General features: G+C 45.5%; 1 protein-coding gene across 2 annotated transcripts in view; it reads right to left on the reverse strand.

Annotated features, from left to right (window-relative positions):
* ASB4 (ankyrin repeat and SOCS box containing 4) overlaps positions 1-26,462 on the reverse strand; it is a 61,578-nt gene that overhangs the window by 31,563 nt on the left and 3,553 nt on the right. The window contains exons 2-4 of one of the 2 annotated variants that reach the window (XM_082257786.1): positions 21,600-21,899; positions 17,021-17,511; positions 11,858-11,971 (exon numbers count right to left, since the gene is read on the reverse strand). In XM_082257786.1, the coding sequence (XP_082113912.1) occupies positions 11,858-11,971; positions 17,021-17,511; positions 21,600-21,899 (905 nt within the window). Of the gene's footprint in view, positions 1-11,856; positions 11,972-17,020; positions 17,512-21,599; positions 21,900-26,462 lie in introns of both variants that reach the window. The other variant, XM_082257785.1, reaches the window with a different exon arrangement.

The raw sequence follows: 26,462 nt of genomic DNA on the forward strand, positions 1-26,462 counted from the left end.
GTGGTTGTGTACGTGTGATATACATACACTTTTTTGGGATCATATTTTCTATTCCGCTATTTAATCAAAAACCTTTGGGGATCAGTTAAATTGGGGGATAGTCTGTGTTGGTACGTGTGAGAGAGATCCACCTTTCCAAGTTGTTGGGGTTCATCTCATACTTCTGAAGGTTTGAGGGTGCTGCCTGTTCCATACTCCCCCTACTCCTAGCCTTTTAGGGGTACAAACAATAGTAATTGGGGCCTAGTGTGGTTGTGTACGTGTGATATACATACACTTTTTTGGGATCATATTTTCTATTCCGCTATTTAATCAAAAACCTTTGGGGATCAGTTAAATTGGGGGATAGTCTGTGTTGGTACGTGTGAGAGAGATCCACCTTTCCAAGTTGTTGGGGTTCATCTCATACTTCTGAAGGTTTGAGGGTGCTGCCTGTTCCATACTCCCCCTACTCCTAGCCTTTTAGGGGTACAAACAATAGTAATTGGGGCCTAGTGTGGTTGTGTACGTGTGATATACATACACTTTTTTGGGATCATATTTTCTATTCCGCTATTTAATCAAAAACCTTTGGGGATCAGTTAAATTGGGGGATAGTCTGTGTTGGTACGTGTGAGAGAGATCCACCTTTCCAAGTTGTTGGGGTTCATCTCATACTTCTGAAGGTTTGAGGGTGCTGCCTGTTCCATACTCCCCCTACTCCTAGCCTTTTAGGGGTACAAACAATAGTAATTGGGGCCTAGTGTGGTTGTGTACGTGTGATATACATACACTTTTTTGGGATCATATTTTCTATTCCGCTATTTAATCAAAAACCTTTGGGGATCAGTTAAATTGGGGGATAGTCTGTGTTGGTACGTGTGAGAGAGATCCACCTTTCCAAGTTGTTGGGGTTCATCTCATACTTCTGAAGGTTTGAGGGTGCTGCCTGTTCCATACTCCCCCTACTCCTAGCCTTTTAGGGGTACAAACAATAGTAATTGGGGCCTAGTGTGGTTGTGTACGTGTGATATACATACACTTTTTTGGGATCATATTTTCTATTCCGCTATTTAATCAAAAACCTTTGGGGATCAGTTAAATTGGGGGATAGTCTGTGTTGGTACGTGTGAGAGAGATCCACCTTTCCAAGTTGTTGGGGTTCATCTCATACTTCTGAAGGTTTGAGGGTGCTGCCTGTTCCATACTCCCCCTACTCCTAGCCTTTTAGGGGTACAAACAATAGTAATTGGGGCCTAGTGTGGTTGTGTACGTGTGATATACATACACTTTTTTGGGATCATATTTTCTATTCCGCTATTTAATCAAAAACCTTTGGGGATCAGTTAAATTGGGGGATAGTCTGTGTTGGTACGTGTGAGAGAGATCCACCTTTCCAAGTTGTTGGGGTTCATCTCATACTTCTGAAGGTTTGAGGGTGCTGCCTGTTCCATACTCCCCCTACTCCTAGCCTTTTAGGGGTACAAACAATAGTAATTGGGGCCTAGTGTGGTTGTGTACGTGTGATATACATACACTTTTTTGGGATCATATTTTCTATTCCGCTATTTAATCAAAAACCTTTGGGGATCAGTTAAATTGGGGGATAGTCTGTGTTGGTACGTGTGAGAGAGATCCACCTTTCCAAGTTGTTGGGGTTCATCTCATACTTCTGAAGGTTTGAGGGTGCTGCCTGTTCCATACTCCCCCTACTCCTCATCTAGCCTTTTAGGGGTACAAACAATAGTAATTGGGGCCTAGTGTGGTTGTGTACGTGTGATATACATACACTTTTTTGGGATCATATTTTCTATTCCGCTATTTAATCAAAAACCTTTGGGGATCAGTTAAATTGGGGGATAGTCTGTGTTGGTACGTGTGAGAGAGATCCACCTTTCCAAGTTGTTGGGGTTCATCTCATACTTCTGAAGGTTTGAGGGTGCTGCCTGTTCCATACTCCCCCTACTCCTCATCTAGCCTTTTAGGGGTACAAACAATAGTAATTGGGGCCTAGTGTGGTTGTGTACGTGCGAGATACATACACTTTTTTTGATCATATTTCCTATTCCGCTATTCAATAAAAACCTTTGAGGATCAATTGAATTGCGGGATAGTCTGTGTCGGTACGTGTGAGAGAGATCCACCTTTCCAAGTTGTTGGGGTTCATCTCATACTTCTGAAGGTTTGAGGGTGCTGCCTGTTCCATACTCCCCCTACTCCTCATCTAGCCTTTTAGGGGTACAAACAATAGTAATTGGGGCCTAGTGTGGTTGTGTACGTGTGATATACATACACTTTTTTTGGATCATATTTTCTATTCCGCTATTCAATAAAAACCTTTCTAGGGCAAGATCTTAAATTACAGAAATATGAGGAGACCGTCAAATAAGGGCCGTGGCCTGGGTCGTGGTGCTGCTGGTAGAGCTCCTGTTGCAAGGAGAGGACATGGTCGATCTGTGCCAGCTACACGCACAAGTGAAACACCTTCCTCAAGTGTGAGTAGGCGACAGAACCTGCATCAGTATTTGGTAGGGCATCAAACGCCCCTAGAAGTGATGAGGCCAGAACAAGTTGAGGCGATAGTAGATTGGTTTGCTGCTGACAGTGCCTCCAGTTCCTTCACATTGTCTCCCACCCAGTCTACTGCAGAAAGGTCAGAGTTGGCACCTGCAGCCAATGTCCAACCGTCTTTCACCTCACCCCCTTGCAAATCAGGCCAGCAGTCTGAGCCCCAAGCCATACAGCAGTCTCTTATTCTTTTTGAGGACTCTGTCAGCAGGGTTTCCCAGGGCCATCCACCTAGCCCTGCCCCAGAAGTGGAAGAGATTGAGTGCAGCGATGCCCAACCACTTATTTCTCAAGATGAGTACATGCAAGGATCATCGCAGCACGTCTCCGATGATGACGAAACGCAGGTGCCAACTGCTGCGGCGTTCAGCATTGTGGAGACCGACAAGGAGGGCAGGGGTGAAGACTGGGTGGAAGATGATGTGGAGGACGATGAGGTCCTCGACCCCACATGGAATGAACGTCATGCAGGTGACCTGAGTAGTTTGGAGGAAGAGGCGGTGGTCGCACAGAGCCACCAGCACAGCAGAAGAGGGAGCAGGGTGCAGAAGCGGAGCGGCCGTGCCCTAGACACTACGCCCGCTACTGCCCAACGCAGCAAGGGAACGAGCGCACCAAAGTCAGCTCAAAGGAGTTCTCTAGCGTGGAAGTTCTTTAGAAAATGTGCTGATGACAGGACACGAGTGGTTTGCACCCTGTGCAATCAGAGCTTGAAGCGAGGCATGAACCTTCTCAACCTGAGCACAACCTGCATGATCAGGCATCTAAGTGCAAAGCACGAGCTGCAGTGGAGTACACACCTTCAAAACCAAGAAACGTCTCTGGCTCATCCTGCTTCCTCTTCTGCTGCAGTCTCGGCCGCTCCAGCCACATCTGTAGTGATACCGGCACCTGCCACCCCGCAAACAGACGATCTGTCAGCAACACCACCACCTGGGTCACCAACAACCATCTCCACAATGTCCCGTGGAAGCGTTCAGCTTTCCATCTCCCAAACACTTGAGAGGAAGAGGAAGTACCCCCCTACCCACCCGCGATCCCTGGCCCTGAATGCCAGCATTTCAAAATTATTGGCCTTTGAAATGCTGTCATTCCGTCTGGTGGAGACGCACAGTTTTAAAAACCTTATGTCGGTGGCTGTCCCACAGTACGTCGTGCCCAGCCGCCACTACTTTTCCAGGCAAGCCATCCCTTCCCTGCACAACCAAGTAGGGGAAAATATCAGGTGTGCACTGCGCAACGCCATCTGTGCCAAGGTCCACCTAACTACGGATACGTGGACCAGTAAGCACGGTCAGGGGCGTTATATCTCCCTAACGGCACACTGGGTAAATGCAGTGGCGGATGGGCCTGAGGCGGATAGCAATTTGGCGCATGTCCTTCCACCACCGAGGATTGCAGGGCGCTTCAGTTTGCCTCCTGTTCGTAACTCCTCCTACTCCGCTTCCTCATCCTCTACCGCCTCCTCACCCGGACAGCGTAACACCTTCACCACCAACTTCAGCACGGCCAGGGGTAAACGACAGCAGGCAGTTTTACAACTTGCCTGTTTGGGGGACAAACCACACACCGCGCAGGAGTTGTGGAGGAGCATGGAACAGCAGACAAATGAGTGGTTGCTGCCAGCGAGCCTCAAGCCCGGCCTGGTGGTGTGTGATAACGGGCGAAATCTCATAGCAGCTCTGGGCCTAGCCGGTTTGACGCACATCCCTTGCCTGGCGCATGTGCTGAATTTGGTGGTGCAGAGGTTCCTTAAAAACTACCCCGATATGTCAGAGCTGCTGCAGAAAGTGCGGGCCGTTTGTGCGCACTTTCGGCGTTCTCACCCTGCTGCTGCTCGCCTGGCAGCGCTGCAGCGTAACTTCGGCCTTCCCGCTCACCGCCTCATATGTGACGTGCCCACAAGGTGGAACTCCACCTTGCACATGCTGGAAAGACTGTGCGAGCAGCAGCAGGCCATAGTGGAGTTTCAGCTGCAGCACGCACGCGTGAGTCGCTCTGCGGAACAGCACCACTTCACCACCAATAACTGGGCCTCCATGCGAGACCTGTGTGCCTTGTTGCGCTGTTTTGAGTACTCCACCAACATGGCCAGTGGCAATGACGCCGTTCTCAGCTTAACTATCCCACTTCTATGCCTCCTTGAAAAAACAATTCGGGCGATGATGGAAGAGGATGTGGCACAGGATGAGGAGGAGGAGGAGGATGAAGAGGTAACATTTCCAAGGCTTTCAGGGCAGTCATTCGCAAGGGGCTCCGAGGGTGGGTTCCTGCACACGCAAACGCCAGGGACGCAATTGTCCAGCAGGGGCACAGTTCTGGAGGATGAGGAGGATGAGGAGGAGGAGGAGCTGGAGGAGGAGATGGAACCATGTTCACAGCAGGGTGGCACCCAGGCCAGCTCATGGCCATCACTGGTGCGTGGCTGGGGGGATACAGAGGACACGGACGATACACCTCCCACAGAGGACAGCCTTTCGTCGCCTCTGGGCAGCCTGGCACACATGAGCGATTACATGCTGCAGTGTCTCCACAACGACCGCCGAGTTGCCCACATTCTAACTTGTGCTGATTACTGGGTGGCCACGCTGCTGGATCCCCGTTACAAGGACAACGTACCGTCCTTAATTCACTCACTGGAGCGCGATCGCAAGATGCGCGAGTACAAGCGCACGCTGGTAGACGCCATGCTGCTGGCATTCCCATCTGACAGCGGGGCCACAGTGGAAGCACAAGGCAGAGGAGGAGGAGGTCGCCAACGCAACCAGGGCACCGCCAGCACCTCAGAAGGCAGGGTTAGCATGGCCGAAATGTGGAAAAGCTTTGTCAGCACGCCACAACAAACAGCAGCACCAGCAGCTCAGATGGAACGTCTTAGCAGGAGGCAGCATTTTACCAACATGGTGGAGCAGTATGTGTGCACACGCCTACATGTAGTGAATGACGGGTCTGCCCCCTTCAACTTCTGGGTCTCCAAATTGGGCACATGGCCTGAGCTTGCCCTTTACGCCTTGGAGGTGCTGGCGTGCCCTGCAGCCAGTGTATTATCTGAACGGGTATTTAGCACGGCTGGGGGCGTTATAACAGACAAGCGCAGCCGCCTGTCCAGAGACAATGTGGACAAGCTCACGTTCATTAAAATGAACCAGGCATGGATCCCACGGGACTTTTCCGTACCTTATGCAGAATAGCAATGGATACCGACCTTACCCACCCATTGTTCCATTTTTGCTCTTTCTCACTCTTTTGGGGTGTACCCTCATTTAAAATTTTTGAAAAGAAGCAGTGTTGGCTACCTCGTCCTCCTCCTCAGGGCCAGATTAATGTAGGGGCTATTGGAGCTGCAGCTCCAGGCCCCTACCTTTTATATAGGCCCCGGGTTGGCCATATTCACTGTTACCGCTCTTCTGTCACTTGTAAACACAGAAGTCTGGCTTCTATGCTCGCTTCCCCAGGCAGCACCCTCAGAACCTCCCCACACAGCGTGAAGGCCGGACAAGGAGGGACAGTTGGCGATGCATGGATGTGTTTATGGGCTTCAGAGACAGCATCCCATGTTGAATTAGGCATGCATGGCTGCACCCTTCCTCCTCTGGGTGCATGGCAAGGCACGGCCCTTAAGGCCCTTCAAAATCCTCAGCACCAAGCCCATGATGCTGTTAATCCGGCCCTGGTCCTCCTCCACCGCCGCTTCCACCTACACCGCCCATAGGTGTGCGCAGCCTATTGCATTAAGGTGTGCACCCCAAAGTTGAAATACACATGCATGTGTTTGCCAGCAGGGAGAGTAATGTATCGGGGCCATGTACCTGTAGGCAAGGAGAAATAGAGCAGAGCAGGTCCCAGGGAGATCTTTCCCATCTCCTCACTGGCAATGCTATGTGCCCTAGGTGATTAGGGTGTGCCCAGGCACACCCAGCACACCCTGTGCGCACGCCTATGTCACCGCCACATCCACCACCACCTCAACCTCCCTCCTACTCCATATGGGCCTCGTCCTTCAGAGATGAAGAAGAACATTGTTTTATTTTTCTGTTTTTTTTTTGTTGTTTTAAGTTATTTCCCTATCCACATTTGTTTGCAGAGCACTTGCCATGCTCTTAATTACGTTTTGCTGCCATTTGCAGCACTCTAGCCCTTTCCTTTGGTGTTTTAGAGCCATTTTAGTGCCTTAAAGTTCGGGTCCCCATTGACTTCAATGGGGTTCGGTGTCCGGGAAAAGTTCGGTAAAAGTCCGGGACACGGACCCGGACTTTTTTTTAAAGTTCGGCCGAACCCGTCGAACACGGACATCTAGGTGTTCGCTCAACCCTAGTCTCTAGACATCAGATTCTATGATCCTGGGATTTCCTCTAAGATGGTTAAAGGATTGGTGCTTCTTCACATGTCGCTACAAGTCAGATGAATACATTCCTGACATGTCACATTTCTCCGCAACTGTGTCATTTAAAAAAATAATTCTCCACCTTTTATCATTGACCCTGAATTCCCCCCGATAAAAAAAAAAAAAAAACAACATTCTAGTGAGCTCGTATATCAATAAAGCACATAAAGGGCAATAGTAATTTCAAACGCATAAATATATAAATAATGCTTATAATCAGGTAATTCGATCAAACATTACCAAAGCTTTGTACACTGTGTAAGATCAATACATGAAATAAAACTTCAACCTTTGTGTAACGGTGCGTATATAAATAAAACTCTTAGTGCCGGCTTACACATATGCGATGTGAGAAATCACGTGATTCGGAGCGCACTGGTCTGCAAATCACATGCTATGTCTGTGCGATGCAAATTCAGTCATACAGATTGCATGGCTGAATTTGCATTGCATTCGAATCAAAGTCGTGCAAGACCCTTTTTTGGTCCGCACCAAAATCAGATCGCATGGATGTTCACATCTATGTGATCCGATTCCTGTCCGAACTGACAGTTCGCACTGCAATATGCAAACTAATCTGGGGGTGTCGGTAACTTTGTATTGACACTCCCAGCAGTTCGCATATGGCAGTGTGAACTGCCTGCGAGTCGGGTGCAATGCGGAAACCCGCAGTGGATTCGCAGGTATCCCGCATTGCACCAATGTGAACCGGCACTTACTGTTCATTTAGACATGCAAAAATATCTGAGCGCCCATTAATACACCTAATGCATTTTTGATGCATTTGCCCCAAGTTAACAAACGCTTGCCAGATGCCCCCTCTGTGTTGGTTTTTTATTATTTTATGGATTTTTGTATTATCTCTGCTAGTAATGCTTTCTAAACACATGTCAAATGCACTGTAATCACAAGCAATGTTTATGACGTTATATAAAAGTGAGGTTGCACTGTGCATAAACAGAGGAGAAGTTGTGTATGGAAGTTGTCTTCTCTTTGTGTGCTCCGAGCCGGGATCTCTACTATCGGGGAGATCGGTAGATGTATAGGGGGGTCTGATGGGGAGGAGGAGGAGAAGATTTCTGCACACAGGAGAGGAGAGGAGAGAAGAGGAGAAGAGAGGAGGTCCTTGGCTCAGCACTTGGTTTGTCAATGGATGTCTGAATTTCTGAAATAGATTTTTGCTGTCCGGGTGACAAGCAGAGAAGAAGCCAGAAAAGGGACATGTTATCGGAATGTTGGCTTTGCAAGCTCAGGGAGGAAACAGCAGGGAGCAAAAAACTGTGTGTTTTGAAGTTGGACTACTTGCCGGATATTTGCAAAGGAGATTCAACCAGTCTGTTAACTTCTCTTGAGTCACAAGGCCATGGCTGGGTTTAAGCCAAAAGCGCAAAAGGTCAATCTTTCTGGTAATCAGGCAATCTTTGGTGGAGGATATCACACATGGTGGTGGAGGAATTTACCGTCACGTTGAGGATTTATTTTGAATATTGTGTTGGAAATTATTTTCTTTATTCATATCTATTTTTGCACTGGTGTTGAATTATTGGTGTGAATGAACTTCATTTCGGGACTGTCAGGGTCCGGACTGGCGGCCGATGAAGACACTAGGGGTGGATCCTCTGTGTCAGTGAGGGAATGGCATGGACCGTACCAGGGGACCGGTTCTAAGTTGCTACTGGTTTTCACCAGAGCCCGCCGCAAGGCGGGATGGACTTGCTGCGGCGGTAGCAACCAGGTTGTGTCCTCCGGTAGCGGCTCAACCTCACGGATAGCTGATACAGGCGTGGTACAGTAGGACAAGGCAAAGGCAAGGTCAGACGTAGCAGAAGGTCAGGGCAGGCGGCAAAGATTCGAAGTCAGGGGCAACGGCAGAAGGTCAGATACACAGGCAGGGAAAATACACAAAACGCTTTCTCAGGGCACTAAGGCAACAAGATCCGGCAAGGACAGGAAGGGGGAGTGGGTTTATATAAGAAACAGGAAACAGGTCACAGGAAACAGGAAACAGGTCACAGGAAACAGGAAGGGAGGTTTGGACCAGGCACCAATTACTGGTGCACAGGCCCCTTAAATCTCAAACAACCGGCGCGCGCGCGCCCTATGGTGCAGGGGCGCACGCGCTGGGAACCACGTGAGCGGGGAGCGGAGGAGGGAGCCGGAGCGGGCACAGGTGAGTGGATCTGGAACGAACGCTGCGAGTGCTCCGGTCCAGAAGCAGGGACCGGAGCGCTCAGCGTTACAGGGACTTTTATAATATTACAAATTTCCTTTTGTTTTGATGTTTTCTATACTGGCCAATGGTAAAGCGTAACTTCACTTTTGTTGAGAAAAAAACATTCGCCTCTGGGTGATCTCTGTACATTACAAGGATTTTACCAAACTTTGTTGTTGTTATCTTTTGTTATTCTAAAGAAATCATTGTTTGTTCCTCTGTGCTGAGTGGGTCAAATTGGAGTGGTTTCATAATTATCTATCAGCTATGGCAGCTGCATGGATATACTGTAAAAAACATATACAGTATCTCACAAAAGTGAGTACACCCCTCACATTTTTGTATTATATCTTTTCATGTGACAACACTGAAGAAATTACACTTTGCTACAATATAAAGTAGTGAGTGTATAGCTTGTATAACAGTGTAAATTTGCTGTCCCCTCAAAATAACTCAACACACAGCCATTCAGGTCTAATCCGCTGGCAACAAAAGTGAGTACACCCCTAAGTGAAAATGTCTAAATTAGCCATTTTCCCTCCCCGGTGTCATGTGACTCATTAGTGTTTCAAGGTTTCATGTGTGAATGGGGAGCAGGTGTGTTAAATTTGGTGTTACCGCTCTCACTCTCTCATACTGGTCACTGGAAGTTCAACATGGCACCTCATGGCAAAGAACTCTCTGAGGATCTGAAAAAAAGAATTGTTGCTCTCAGTGGCGGCTGGTTCTCAAAATTTTTGGGGGGGCACAAACAGAAAAATGTAATAGGCTTTGCGGCAAAAAATGCAGTAAAAAAATTGCGTGACTTTGAGGTCACAAAAGTGTGAAAGGGGCCTTCAGTAATCAAGGTATAGTGTGCCCCTTCAATGCAGAGTGACCATCGTGCCCCCTTCAATGCAGAGTGACCATCGTGCCCCCTTCAATGCACAGTGACCACCGTGCCCCCTTTCAATGCAGAGTGACCACCGTGCCCCCTTTCAATGCAGAGTGACCATCGTGCCCCCTTCACTGTAGAGTGACCAACGTGCCCCCTTTAAATGCAGAGTGACCAGTGTGCCCCTTTCAATGCAGAGTGACCAGCATGCCCCCTTCAATGCAGAGTGACCAGCGTGCCATGCCCCCTTTCAATGCAGAGTGACCAGCATGCCGTGCCCCCTTTCAATGCAGAGTGACCAGCATGTCCCCTTTCAATGCAGAGTGACCAACGTGCCGTGCCCCCTTTCAATGCAGATAGACCAGTGCACTTACCTGCAGTGGCGGCTTCTCCTCATTCCCATGCGTCTCCTCGAAACCTCCCGCCGCTTCCTCAGCCAATGGCATGGGTTTGCCTTTCGGCCAATCGGGAAGCGGGTCTTGGACCCGCTTCCCGATTGGCCAGGAGGAGGATCCGTGTGACAATAGCAAATTTTCATTCGCTATTGTCACACAAATGGGTGGGCTAGGGCGCAGTGCTCTGCACCCAGGGTCCACCCTTTTCTGAAGCCTATTAGAGCCTCTGGCTCTAATCAGGTGATTCAGAAAAAAAAACCCCATTGAACTCCATGCGTCCGGCACCCCACTTGTAGATTAGGGGGCTGGACGCATGGATAGGGGTGGCGGCGCCCCTGTGCCCCTAACGCACCAGCCGCCACTGGTTGCACTACATAAAGAGGGCCTAGGTATAAGAAGATTGCACACTGCATCAAATTGGTCTGCATGGCTGTCGTTCCAGAAGGAAGCCTCTACTAAAGATGATGCAAAAGAAAGCCCGCAAACAGTTTGCTGAAGACAAGCAGACTAAGGACATGGATTACTGGAGCCATGTCCTGTGGTCTGATGAGACCAAGATAAACTTATTTGGTTCAGATGGTGTCAAGCGTGTGTGGCAGCAACCAGGTGAGGAGTACAAAGACAAGTGTGTCTTGCCTACAGTCAAGCATGGTGGTGGGAGTGTCATGGTCTGGGGCTGCATGAGTCCTTCCGGCACTAGGGAGCTACAGTTCATTGAGGGAACCATGAATGCCAACATGTACTGTGACATACTGAAGCAGAGTATGATCCCCTCCCTTCGGAGACTGAGCTGAAGAGCAGTATTCCAACATGATAATGACCCCAAACACATCTCCAAGATGACCACTGCCTTGTTAAAGATGCTGAGGGTAAAGGTGATGGACTGGCCAAGCATGCCTCCAGACCTAATCCTTATTGAGCATCTGTGGGGCATCTTCAAATGGAAGGTGAAGGAGCGCAAGGCCTCTAACATTCACCAGCTCTGTGATGTCGTCATGGAGGAGTGGAAGAGGACTCCATTGGCAACCTGTGAACCTCTGGTGAACTCCATGCCCAAGAGGGTTAAGGCAGTGTTGGGAAATAATGGTGGCCACACAAAATATTGACACTTTGGGCCTAAATTGGACATTTTCACTTAGGGGTGTACTCATTTTTGTTGCCAGCGGTTAAGACATTAATGGCTGTGTGTTGAGTTATTTTGAGGGGATGGCAAATTTGCACTGTTATACAAGCTGTACACTCACTACTTTACATTGTAGCAAAGTGTCATTTCTTCAGTGTTGTTACATGGAAAGATATAATAAAACATTTACAAAAATGTGAAGGGTTTACTCACTTTTGAGAGTGTATATATATATATATATAATATACACATATATATATATATATATATATATATATATATATATATAAATACATTTTTTAAGATTTCCTTCCTTTCTTACCTCTAGGGCATCTTCAGGAATTGCTTTTATCCATTTGTATGAGGCTGTGATGTGTTCATAGGCATTGGCCATCACTTCTACCGCTTTTGGGTACGAATGACATTCTTCCAAGACCTGGATATCAACCATTGGATTTATACAATAATATATACAAAATATTTAAAAAAAATAACAAAAAACAGCCAATTAGGTATCAGTAAAAAAATCAATATAATCGCTACAGTAAATCAGATTTTGGCAGGTTTATTTTAGCTGCATGGCAACAAGAGAATCAGCTCTGTTGACCCTACTTCTCCTGTAGGCAACCATCAGAAATGTTGTGGGCCCCCTACACAGTTTTCCATCAGCATTCCCCAGGGTTCATCCATTGGCCATCCCACCGAGGATGCTGTGGTGCCACCTCCTATGTTATTTGAATAACATGGGAATCCGGAGGTCTGGACCACAGTCCTGCCTCTGCTCCGCCCCATGTCTTATCTGAGTGACTGCAGGCTCTGTAATCTGTAGGTCACGAGGAGCCTGAGCTAAGTTCTCCCCCTTGTTACTTAAAACACAGCTGGGATGGCCAGGGCCTGGGTCAGCGGACCCCTCAGGGGACAGCCAGGGCCTGGGCAGGGGCTCCTCAGGACGACCGTGCACTTTGGGACACCCAGCCCTCTACTTGTGTATGGGCTGTCCCTCACTGATGGTGGCCCTGGTCACAAGCGTGCACTTCGTTCTGCACTTCTGTGAACCAGTTTCAGTCTAAAGTCCGCTGCTGGCTGACGCCACTGAGCTCTGGAGAGATCCTGACTTTAAAGCCACCCTCTCCACAGCTCTCCTCTCCATGAATGCTGGAGGGGCAGAACAGAGAGTTGGTGACTGACAGTCACCACTCCCTGCTAACTGAAGACCAAGAACTGAGCAATCAGTAGTCTTTGATAGCTTAGTTCTTGGTCTTAGAGGCAGCGGGGGACAGATGCAGCATCATACTAATGCTGCATCCATCTAGGTGAGTATGTATGTTTGTTTTTTTGCATTCCCAAACTTCTCTTTTAAAACCAAGCTTCAGCCATAATTTTTATTTAATTTTTTGTGGTAAAGATTCAGCGCTGAATTTTGAGAAACAATATGTAGACCAGCAGCTAACACTTCAAGTGCACTCAAAAACACCTTTAAAACAATGTGTAAACAATAGTGCAGCGCAGTCATAAAACTCTCTGATAGATAACCAACAGAGACAAAATCAACATAAGGATGCACAATGATATTAATATTAATATTGTGAGAGGCAGTCCATAGTTTGAAGATATGCAAGAAAGGAAGGATAGTCCACTTGTGGTTTGGTGAAAAAATACACAGTTAAATGTGACTTCCGTGCTTGCAGCTTCCCTCCACCAAGCAATCTCTGCCTCTCACCTTAATAACGTGACCCTACAGGGTCAAAACACATATATCTCTCAATTGAATCAGGGAACACAGCTCCAAGGTCTCATACATCAGATGCCGCACAAGCAACCCTTTACCGCGGTATAATGTCAAGGATAAGCACCATTCCAGGATGCATCCCCCAAGCCATGAAATAAAAGAAAAGGGGATCTAGTGCTCTCTGTATGTAATGTCACATTTATTAGCTTATAAGCAAAGGAATTGCAGTTACATGATATCCGACACATTAAAAGCGAGTAACAGTATGCAGAGCCTGCAGCGTGCTGGGACCGTGCTGTATTACTTCCTGGTTGTGGCCATGAATCAGATGGACCAATCCCCGTACGCGTTACGTCCGAGATGGGCATGGACTTCCTCAGCGGGGATGACGACGTGTCTCTGTTCCGGCTCTATATAATGATAAGCTCCTCCCCCAACCTGGAAGTAATACAGCACGGTCCCAGCACGCTGCAGGCTCTACATACTGTTACTCGCTTTTAATGTGTCTAAAATCATGTAAGTGCGATTCCTTGCTTATGAGCTAATAAATGTGACATTACATACAGAGAGCACTAGATCCCCTTTTCTTTTATTTCATGGCTTGGGGGATGCATCCTGGAATGGTGCTTATCCTTGACATTATACTGTGGTAAAGGATTGCTTCTGCGGCATCCAGGGGCAGACTGGCAACTTTTGGCCCAGGGGGCAAGTACTAACCAGAGGCCCATGGTGCAGTGACTCGGCCCCCCTCCCCCTCTCCCTCTTCCCGGCCTCCTCCTGACCCCCATTCCAGGTTGAAGCCCTGCTCCAGGTATTCTCTACCCGCTGGCCGAATCCGGGTTCCCAACTAGGCCAGCATGGGGCAGTTGGAGGGAGCTGGGACAGCTCGGTTGGGGCTGGCTGGGGGGGGGGGGGGGAGAGTCTCCAGTGGGGCATGGAACTGGCCTCTGCTCAGACACAGTTTACACCATCCATGCTGGGGGGGCTGCACTCTATCCTTGTCTTCATCCCGCACTCAGTGGGTCAGTGGCACAGACTTTTTACTTCTCTTCACCAGGAATCCTTTAGGCATGTCTGTGGCAGAAGCAGGGCAGCCTATTTATAGGACAACAGAGTGGCCAAGGGGGCAATTGCCCCCCTGCCCCCTGGCCCAGTCCTCCCCTGGCGGCATCTGATGTATGAGACCTTGGAGCTGTGTTCCCTGATTCAATTGAGAGATATATGTGTTTTGACCCTGTAGGGTCCTGTTATTAAAGTGAGAGGCAGAGATTGCTTGGTGGAGGGAAGCTGCAAGCACGGAAATCACATTTAACTGTGTATTTTTTCACCAAACCACAAGTGGACTATCTTTCCTTTCTTGCATATCTTCAAACTATGGACTGCCTCTCGCAATATTAATATTAATATCATTGTGCATCCTTATGTTGATTTTGTCTCTGTGGGTTATCTATCAGAGAGTTTTATGACTGCGCTGTACTATTGTTTACACATAATTTTTATTTAGTTTTGGATAGGATTGAAAGATATGTACCAAGATGAACTTTAGAGATGCCCAACACCAAATGTAATCATTAAAACAATATATTTTATCAAATAGGTATAATAAAAATTATCATTAAAAACATGTTGTGATGTGAATAGGTCATTTACAGTTTTATCCTCTAAGCATATACAGTACATATACATTGATTACCAAATATAATGTTGGTTAGTTGGTTAGTAGTAATTGAGGATACATGGTTAAAGGAAAAAATTGTAAATTGCCCAGTTGCACTTTTTTATTTTTAGAAATATTTTAAAAATATATAGTTTTATTGATTATATTTAGTGTTGGTGTTCTGTCCAACCTATTCATCCAAGTCTTCTACCCTGGTCTTTAAACAAAAATGTTCTCCAATTCACAGATTATAAGCACGGCGCCTCTTGAGGATGGAATCATCTGAAGTTCCTTCGGATCAACATGATCCACTCTAAGTGAACTCTAAGTGGTTATAAATGCTTTGCCCCCCCCCCCCTCCCATAGAGGAGTGACTTGATGTCTTCAAGCATTATTTGCAGTATGAAACATCAACAATAATCCCAGATTTATTTTACTTTTTAATTTATGCATACAGTATATGTTTGTATGCTTTTATTTTCTTTTTTTGTGTCCTCCAGGTCCAAAGGAGGCAGGGATTGTTCTGTCCCACCTATCTGTATTTGTTTTGTGTATTGAGCATCTAGTCCATCTAGTTCAACCAACAAAGGAAAACAAAGAAAATCAACACACTGAAATAGAAAATATATATGAATCTATAAAACATCTATACAATACCCACAGTTGATCCAGAGGAGGCAAAAAAAAAAAAAAGAAAACCCAATAAAGCATTATCCAAATGTCTTGATCGGCGGAAAAAATTCCTTCCTGATCCTGCAGGAGGCAACTTTACCTATAAATATTAGTATCCAGTTATATTTTATGCATTTAGGAAAGAATCCTGTCTTTCCTAATACAATCAGTTTTAGACAGCTTGTGTCCCTCCCTTTCCTACCCCCAAGTGCTTCTCCCACAAGCGTCAGAGCAGCGTAGGGAAGCAATAAACTCTCCAGCTGGGAAGCTGTCAAATCCAATTCTACACGGTGGAGGCAATCCTTGCCCCTCAGCATTTCCCTTGAATAAGTGAGGCCGCAGGGTGGGAAATGCCTCTGCTGCTTATGATTCACTGTCAGCTTTGACAGTGCTCAGGCAATTTTTGGCTCTTGCCCTTCTGAGTTTAGTGCGCTGATCCCCACTGGCCCTTCTTTCCAGTCCATCAAAGGCACTTGTGGTTGACATCATGTGTGATGGACCAAAGAGGAGGGGCGGCGGGGATCAATACATCACAACAAGTAGATCTGCCACAGCAGCTTCCCTGCGCCACTCTATATGAGGAAACCGCTTCTGTTCCCTCCTAATCCCACTTTCATTTTCCCTCCTGACCTCCAGTACTGTGCTCTCCTGACCTCCCTGTTGTGTGCCCTCCAGACCTCCCTGTATCATGCCCTCCTGAACCTCCAGTAACGTGGCCTTTTGTCCCGTCCCCCCCCACGGGTACTGTGCCCAACTAACCTCCCTGGTACCATGCCCTCCTGCCTCCCCAATACCCTGCCCTCCTTACCGTCCAAGTACCGTTCTCTCCTTCCCCCCCTTTCCCCAGTATCATGTCCTCCTGACCTCCCAGAACTATGCCCTCCTGACCCCCCAGTACCAAGCCCTTCAAATCCCTCCTGTAGTATGCCCTCCTGACCTCCCTGTACCGTGCCCTCCAAACCCTCCAGCCCTTCTGATCCCCAGTATTGTGTCCTTATGACCCCCCCACCATCATGCCCTCCTGACCCCCCCCCCCAGTATTGTGCCCTTTCGACCCCCATACTGTGCTTTCCTACCCCCCCTCCCCCGGCACACTACCTTGCTGATGCCCTGCCCTTTGCCTTGCCTTACTGATCCTTGTACACTGCTCTTCATACTACTGACCTCTGTAAAATGCTCTACCAACTACTAACCTCTTTACACTGCCCTACATACTATTGACTTCTGTTACATGGTCCTACCTACTACTGACCCCTGGACACCGGTCTACATACTACTGACAATGGCTAGAACTTAGACCAGACAGCCAGGTTAGCACAGAGGCCAGCCAGGCCTGAAACCTGTCCAGAATTTTAGCCTGCAGTTCCAGTGGTTCTGCCTTCATAATGAATATTAAAAATAATTAGAATTTTAGGCAAAAAAATTACCTTATGAAACTGTGGTGGGTATATTCTGGCGGCCCCATGGTTCAGCAGAAGCTGGTAGCAGATCTCTGGCTGGCCAGCTGCCCGCACAGACGTCACTTTTAGCACATACTGCTGAGGCGCGCATCCATTGCAGTCCATGGCATTGGCCTGTGCTCCGGCCTCCAGCATCATATGCATTAAAATATGGTCGCAGTTCCATGCTGCTTTATGTAGCGGTGTTTTTAAATCGATATCTCTGGTATTGACCTCGGCATCATAATCCAGTAGCATCCTGCAGATCAAGTGATGTTTGTCGCTGTATTTCTGCTCTTTGATGTTCAGAGCCCAGTAAGCGGCAGTGGCCAGAGGGGTCTCTAGGTTGGAGTTGGGACTGTCCACCATGGCACCATGGTTGACATAGAAAGCTATCAATTCCGGAATTCCGAATCGGGCTGCAGTGTGTAGTGGTGTTTCTTCAGCATGGTCATTACTTTCCAAGTTTACATTGGCTCCTGAGGACAACAAAAAGGTTTTTTGTATATAGCTTATTTTTTTAATGGGGGTAAAGCAGTTGGTAGAGCCTAATCATCCACAGGGCAACCTAGGCAGGTTGGGATCTGGTGGATGTCCATGGAGGGCAGTTTTTAATTTTTTATGCTTCTGCCGTAAAAGAGTTGGGATAGTGCAATTGGTCGGAGCTGTGCACCCTCATGTTACTTTTTGAGGATGCACTTGTAGGCAGTTGATTTTTTTTTTTTTTTTTGAGCCCATGCCAGTAGAAACAATGCAGATGGGGCAGCTTCTCGTGCCCACTGCAATGCAGGGGTGGAGGGGGGGATATGCCACCTTGCCTAGGAGCCCATTCTGCCTTTGTTTCCTGCAAACGGTAACACAGTTGTGCTACAGCTCTTCATGTCCCTAGTCTGCACTGTTACAGGAATCCTCAACAATATAATGTCCTCATAGACTGGCAGACAAATTCAGTAAAATACTTCCAAAATTTGAAGTGGTCTTGACAGACTGCTTTGCACATTTTCAGGCATGTACAGTAGATGCATAGCAGTTTTTCTTGCCATGTTTGCCTAGTTTGGCTAGGTAATCAGTCTACAGTTGTGCTCAAAAGTTTGCATATCCTGGCAGATTGTGAAATTTTGGCATTGATATTAAAAAATTTTAAGCGAGAATTTTACTACTGTCGTTGTGTACAATGGGGGGGGGGGGGGGGACATACAATGAAGGGCATTATCACCATTACAAATTGTTGTGCTCAAAAGTAAAAAAGGGGAGGTAAAAAGCCCCCAAAAAATATATTAATATTAATAATATAAATGTAAGTGTACAATCCTTTTAAAAGACAATCAAATAAAGTGATTACAACACATAAACATCATGCAAACCCTGTGAAATAATCAAATATGTAGTATCCTAAAAAGACACTCCTGTGATCCAGGGAAATACAACCAACACAAAAAATATTTGAAAAGTGCTAAAAAACAAACAAAAAAAAATTATATTTGTACATACTTGCAGTAAAAATATATGCAGTAAAAAAGCCCAAAGTATATATACCAAAGTCCTTAATTTGTAGATCAACCTTCAGTGGGAATCACACACATAAACATCTTCATCAAAAAGTGACAAGTGTTGTGCTCAAAAGTTTGCATACCCTGGCAAAAAATGTGAAATTTTGGCATTGATATTGAAAATATCATCAATCTTGCCAAAAAAATGTCTTTTATTTAAGGATTTTAATCATATAAAGCCATTTATTATCACATAGTTGTTTGGAAATCACCCAAATGGCCCTGATCAAAAGTTTCTATCCCTTGGAATGTTTGGCCTTGGTACAGACAAACAAGGAAACTCACGCAGGTTCAAACAGCAAATAAAGCTTAATTTCCCACATCTGTGGCTTTTTAAATTGCAATTAATGTCTGTGTATAAATAGTCAATGAGCTTGTTAGCTCTCACGTGGATGCACTGAGCAGGCTAGACACTGGCCCATGGGGAGCAGAAAATAACTGACCTGATTAACAAAGTAATGGAACTTTATAAAGATAGAAAAGGATATAAACAGCTATCCAAAGCCTTGAATATGCCAGTCAGTACTGTTAAGTCACTTATTAGGAAATGGAAAATTTGGGGATCTCTTGATACCAAGCCAAGAAAGATTGCAGCCACACCTGCCAGAAGAATTGTTCAGAATACAAAGAAAACCCCACAGGTAATCTCAGGAGAAATACAAGCTACTCTGGAAAAAGACAGCGTGGTTGTTTTTAAGGAGCACAATGCGACGCTACTTAAACAAAAATGAGCTGTATGTTTGAGTTGCCACAAAGAAGCCTTTACTGTGCCAATGCCACAAAAAAGTCTGGGTGAGGCATGTCAAGGTGTTGTTAGGCATATTGTAACCGGGCTTTTTTGTGGCATTGGAGGAAAGGCTTCTTTCTGGCAACTCGAACATACAGCCTATTTTTGTTCAAGTAGCTTCGTATTGTGCTCCTTAAAAACAACCACACTGTCTTTTTCCAGAGTAGCCTGTATTTCTCCTAAGGTTACCTGTGGGGTTTTCTTTGTATCCTGAACAATTCGTCTGGCAGTTGTGGCTGCAATTTTTCTTGGTGTTCCTGACCTTGGCATGGTATCAAAAGATCCCCGAACTTACCATTTATTAATAAGTGATTGAACATTACTGACTGGCATATTCAAGGGTTTGGATATCTTTTTATTTAGTTTTCCATTTTTATAAAGTTCCATTACCTTACCAAATGTGATTTTAATGCCATATTATATGGCCAATGTAATGTGGACACCCCAACAAATTATTGAGTTTAGGTGCACAAATCCAGCTCCTTAAAGCGGAGTTCCGGGCACAGAAATGATTTTTTACTGAACATACCCCCGGGACAGTCAGGGCTAGCACATTCCACAATGGCTAGCCTCTGATCTGTCCCGGTTCGCACTTACCTTTTAGAAGAAATACTTACTTATAAAATTTCTTCCACAGCGTTTCCATCTCTGTTGTGGGCAGCTGAAGCCGGCGCGGTCCTCTTCTCTGTCTTCTTCCGCGTCTTCTTGTCCCAGAATGCACTGCACCGGCCCCTCTCGTCACTTCCGGCGCGGCGCCGCATTCCTAAACAGCTTCTGGGCATGCCCAGAAGCTGTTTAGCTGGGGAATGCGGCGTCGCCCGGAAATGACGAGCGGGGCCGGTGCCGTCGCATTGATTCCTGGGAGCTATGACGTTTAGCTCCCAGGAATCATCGCGAGGCAGGAAGTGACGGGGTGAGCCGCGGCTCCGAGGGAGGAAGCAGTCAGAGGTGAGTATTTACGATCTTCAATAAAAAGGTGAGTAAACAAAAAAAATAAAAATAACTATCCAATTCCTTTTCAGGTGAGGTCTACCTAGCGAAGGGGCACAAAAAAAAAAATTGTTTTTGTGCCCGGAACTCCGCTTTAAAGACATGGTTTGATGAGTTTGTTGTGGAAGAACTTGAGTGTCCTGCACAGAGCTCTGACCTCAACCCAACTGGACACCTTTGGGATGAATTGGAAAACCAACTGTTAGCCAGGTCTTCAACCAACATTAGTACCTGACCTTCCAAATATTCTTCTGGGAATGGGCACAAATTTCCAAAATCTACCATTCCAAAATCTCATGGAACTCCTTCCCAGAAGAATGGAGGCTAGTGGAGATAATAGCATGTATCCCTTTTATTGGTCATGGTTTTGGAATGGGATGCCCAACAATCTAATATAGGTGTGATGGCCAGATATCTACACCTTTGGCTATATAGTATACATGGGCATCCGCAGGTAGGGGCAAGGGGGGGCAAATGCCCCCCCCCCCTGGAATCTCAACTTCCCCCTTTAAAGTGATTGTTAAGCCACTTTTTACCATCCTGTCTGGTCTTTTTAATAATCCTGTTTGCCCCAGAGTCTGTGTTTTAAAAAAATAAGCCATTCTTTACCAGTTTTCAGAGGGCTGAGGCCGCTCACGTGACCCGTTGTCTCTCTCCTCTCTCCATCTGACAGCTGCCTGCAGTGGAGAGGACAGAGGAGGACAGGAGAACTATGGATGACGGAGGCATGTAAACTGACCACAGTGTCAGGGCTTAGTCGCCACTTACCATGGTATACCGTGGTCAGTTTACAGAGAGGAGGACATAGCCAGGCAGGATCCGCCAGGTATTTTAGGTGGTAGAAGGGGCAAAATTACACAGCACAAGCACTGTGTTGTATAACATGCTTTAAGGGAACAGGATATTTTTTTTTTTTTTTTTTTAGGTTAACAAATGCTTTAAAAATAAATGCTCCTGTTTGCTCTTTAAAAATAAATACTCAAAATAAGTATACGGAATAAGCCCCTCCCCTTCATGACATTGTTGAAAAAGGGGCAGAGCATTGGTGACCTTAAAATGTTGCCCCCCCCTGAAAAAAGTTCTGCGGACGCCCATGATAGTATATGTCCTCTTTCATAATTTCCATCCCACCACTGAAGAACTTCGTAGAGTAGTTGATGTGCACTTTGCAAATTTTTGTTGCCCTTTGTGTTGCCTAAGCATTTGCAGTCATTAGTTTAGGAAATTCAGACTCTCTTACCAGCCCACACCAGCTCTTTGGCGCACCTCACCGACTCCTTGGTCCTGCAGTAATGTAGAGGAGCATGTCCACTCATAGAGAAGGAATTCAGTTTTGCTCCGTGGCTGATCAGGACTTTGACACATTCTAGGTTAGCAACCTCACAGGCCACGTGTAATGGCGTCTTCCCGTTGGGTTTACTGTTGATAGAAGCGTTGTGTTCCAGCAGAACCAACAGACTCTCCAAGTGCCCCAGCATCACTGTGATGTGCAGACCTGTCGCCCATGAGGATGCCAGTTTAAAACTGGGCAGCCAATAACCTAGTGATATCAAAGTTACACCATGTGACTGGGGATCACAGCAATAGAGCAGGCATGAAAAATTAAAGAAATCTATTTTAGTACTTTAGAACAATGGGTAGTGTTTATGTGTATATGTTTTTCTACACCCAGTAACCAAAATAATATTATTAAAATATAATATTTCAATAAAATTTGTTATCTTTTTTTTTTAAAACAGGTAATAAATAAATAATAGCATGCATATGAATATTTAAATGCAGAACAGCACCAACACGGTGTGAACCTGGGCTAACAGGAAGAGGGCTGAATGATACTGATCATCATTTAATCCAGAACAGCCACGCAATAAAACATGACAGAGGTTCTAACACACCTGCTGGCTGCAAGTTGTAAATACGAAATGATCATATGCAATATTTCATACTTATCTGGTTAAAAAAATATAAAATGTATACATTTTAAAAATGTTATGTTTTTTTTTTTCTTTTTGAAAATCAGAAAAGTAATTTTAAAACCCAAAACATTCCCTTTAGTCTACTCTACAAAATTGCTTGTATAGAATTCATAATGGTTTATAATCTGAAAACAAGAACAGTATGTACATTAAGGCCCATTTAGACCTAAACATTGAAGAAATGCATGGTAGAAACACAATACCAGGTACCATGGTGCATTGGTGTGCCATTTATTAAAAAATAAATAAAGGGTAACTCCACTTTTGTTGGAAAAAAAATCATTAAATAAAAAAAATAATACAATATATACACTTGCTATTCGAGTCATATTGTAATTGAATGTTATTCAAAATGACCTTCCTTTTCAGTCTGCAGTGTTGTAATTTTCTATAAAATGCAATATGGCAACCTTAAGGCGTTCTGTACACAGATGGTATACAGAATGCCTGCCAGAAATATAATCTCCTATGTGATTGACTTACCGATTCTGCACTAAGTCAGGTTTTGGGCATCCCCTGCAACATTGGTGAAATACACCCAAAGGGATGTCTAAATGGATGCAGTCCCTGGCACTTTCCTCATTAGAATCCTGCAAGTGCAGCAGTTGATTGATAATTATAAAATCACTCCCATTAGATATACTCTGCACATAGACACAGACCAACAAATAGCTATTTCTTCAGAATAACGAATGTAGGAATCTGCAACAAAGTTTGTTAAAATCCCTGCAATGTACAGAGATCACCCAGAGGGGAATGCTTTTTTTTTCCCACCAAAAGTGGGGGAAAAAAAGCTAAATTAAAAAAATTAAAAATAATTACACCTCAGTGTGCTAAACCAATGCACCAGGCTTACAGAACATTATGATGAACAGTAACACACTGCTGTGTGTTGTAGTGCATTGCCTCGACAAAAAAGTGTCCGTCTGATTCCAGGAACGTTGTGGTTCATTGGCTGCCCATCTAAATGAACATATGCAGGTTAAAGCGCCTGCATTTATGAAACATATCAGACTGGATAGGTTTGAACGGGCCCTCAAAAGGCATGCCAAACTTTTTGGTAATGTGAAAATATAAATGGATAATTCTCCAAGAATAAATGAATGCATGTACATGAATAATGTAAATACAACATTAGTATATTAATACAATCAGCGCTGCAAAACCCTACCACTATTAAAGTAAATATTGTGAAATTTGTATTTAGGCTGGATTCACACCTAAGGCTCCGTTCACATGTCAGCGTATGGATCGCGGGCAGAACCGCAAGCCCCCCAAACGCTGAGCGATGTTGCCGCGATTTCCACCTGCCGAATCACGGTAACATCGCGCAAAAGCGCAAAAAAAATTGCGGGACGCATTACGCCCAAAAAAGTACAAGAGCTTCTTTGGAGCGTATTGCGTCCCGCGATTTGTTTTGCGCGATGTTACCGCGATTCGGTAGGCGGAAATCGCCGCAACATCGCTCAGCGTTTGGGGGGCTATTGCAAATCAACGGGCAACGCACAGGCGTCCCGCGATTTGCAATAATCTCCGGATCGCGGGCGGAACCGAGCCGGTTCTGCCCGTGATCCATACGCTTACATGTGAACGGAGCCTAAGCGTATAGTTTTCAGGCGTTTTTTGGGTGGTTTTTTTAGCGTTTTTTGGGGCGTTTTTTGGGGCGTTTTTAGGGCGTTTTATGAGCGTTTTTTGGAGCGTTTTTAGCAGGCGTTTGGGTCTGGGTGGTGTTAAAAGGGGTGGAGACCACCTGTGTATTTGAAAAACACAGATGAACTGCTGATAACCAAGTTTTAATGCATTCCTATGGAACCAGAACAGCTCTTGATCAGCCCAAAAAGAAGCTTCTGTACTTTTTTGAGCTACAGGTGTTTTGCTTCAGGGGACAAAACGCTCAGATGTGAACAGGGCCTAAGAGAGGCATGGACTCCAGAGAGAGAAATATCATTTTGCCCCTGTACAAATCATTAGGAAGACCTCATCTGGAATATGCAGTTCAGTTTTGGGCACCAGTTCATAAAAAGGATATCGGGGAACTGGAGAAAGTGCAGAGAAGGGCAACCAAGCTAATAAGAGGCATGGAGGAGCTCAGCTATGAGGAAAGATTAGAGGAACTGAATTTATTCTCTCCTGAGAAGAGGAGATTAGGGGTGATATGATCACCATGTATAAAGACATAAGGGGTTCATATAGTAAATTTGGTGTTGATTTTTTCACTTTAAGGTCATCACAGAGGATAAGGGGACACTCTTTACGTCTGGAGGAAAAGAGATTTTTTCTTCAAATACAGAAAGGTTTCTGCACAGTAAGAGCTGCGAAAATGTGGAATAGACTCCCTCCAGAGGTGGTTCTCACTGGATTGCTTTAACCTCCCTGGCGGTCTGATTATGTCAGAATTTTTGTGATAAAAGCAGTACATTGTTTTGCATGGAAATCTGTTTTATATTTTAGGCCTGTAATTCTTAGGAATAACTCGCTTAAATCTGTCCAAACAAGAGTCTAGTAGACATCCCGGGTATGATAAAGTTTGAAACACGAAATCATAAATTATAATGTAATAATAATAAAATTTCATCAAATTCTTCATTGTTTTCGAAGTGGAGATATTTCATTATGAGAATCTGTACTCGGGGGGCTGCCTGATCTGTACCGAAGTCAATAGAGCACCAAGTCCGCACATCGCTGAGTTCAGTCGCAGAATCGTCGCTGTTGTCACTTTTAGTACCTGATGACGAATTTTCCCAAGAATCGCTATAACTCAGTTCTTCAAATAATTCCGATACACCGTCGCTGTATTCCAGTTCGTCCAAAAGCTTTTTTGAGCTAAAAGAACGCTTTTTGGACGCCATGGACGTTATCAATTTTCCAGGCACAAAGTACCGCAAAAAGTACAAGCAGGGCACTGGAAAAGCCTCTAGGTGAAATGGCATGATACAAAGTTGTAATTCTAACAGATTACACTGTATCATGTCATTTTTTTTTTTTTTTTTTTTTTTTATCTCCCGCCGGTTCCACCCCCCCTGCGACGTGGCACTCACAGGGAAGGGAACCGGATGAAGGTGCCGGCATCGGCCGAGCAAACAGCGAGAGGATAGCAGGAGGATGGCTGCAGGAAGGCTGGGGAAGACGGCGGGGGATCGCAGGGAAGGTGAGTATCATTCTGGGGTAATCCCGAGTGGGGCTCGGGGTTACCGCTTTTGGCACTGAAAATGAACCCCGAGCCGCACTCGGGAATACCGCCAGGGGTGTTAAAAAAGGCCTGGATTCTTCCCTAAACATACATAATATAACTGGATACTAACATTTATAGGTAAAGTTTATCGAGGGAATATCTGATTGCTTCTCGGGGGATCAAGAAGGAATTTTGTCCTCTGCTGGAGCAAATTGGATCATGCTTTTCTGGGGTTTTTCGCCTTCCATGGATTAACTGTGGGTATAAGATTGTGTATATAGGATTGCATGATTTTTTTTTTTTTTTAATTGGTCGAAGTAGATGGACTTGTATCTTTTTTTACCCTAAAGCCTCGTACACACGCACCGATTGTTGGCCGTAAATTTTCGGCCAACGTCCGATCGGCCGATTTTCGGCTTGTTAGTATGATGCTTCCGACAACCGACTCCGACTTTTCGGCCGAACAAAATCTGGTGTGCATGCTATAAAATTTTTGTTGGCCGACAGCAGAACGGCCGATTGTTCCTCAGTCAGTACAGATTTCGGCAGACAAAAATGTGATGATCAAGACTGGGCATGCTCAGAGAAGAAAAAACACACGAAAAGTAGACCAGAACATGACATCACTTCTGAAGTTGGTTGTTGTTGGCCGACAAAATTCATGTGCAGTCTAGAGTACATTTCAACCAACACAACAACACTGGACAAAAGACGGCCGATCGGTCGGCCAACAATCGGTGCGTGTGTACGAGGCTTAACTATGAAATCAAATCAACCAATGTCCTGTGTTGCAAGCTGTGACACCTTTAGGCGTATTCACCTCACCCCAAATCTCTAAGGATTATTCTATAAAGTGCAGCACAATACTATATACAACATTGTATGCATATACAGTATAAAAATTAGCATCATTATATTATTCAATTTGTGTGTGTCGTGTGTTCATGTGACTGTT

This window comes from Pelophylax lessonae, assembly GCF_965119305.1.
Source record: "Pelophylax lessonae genome assembly, chromosome: 5".
NCBI lineage: Eukaryota > Metazoa > Chordata > Amphibia > Anura > Ranidae > Pelophylax > Pelophylax lessonae.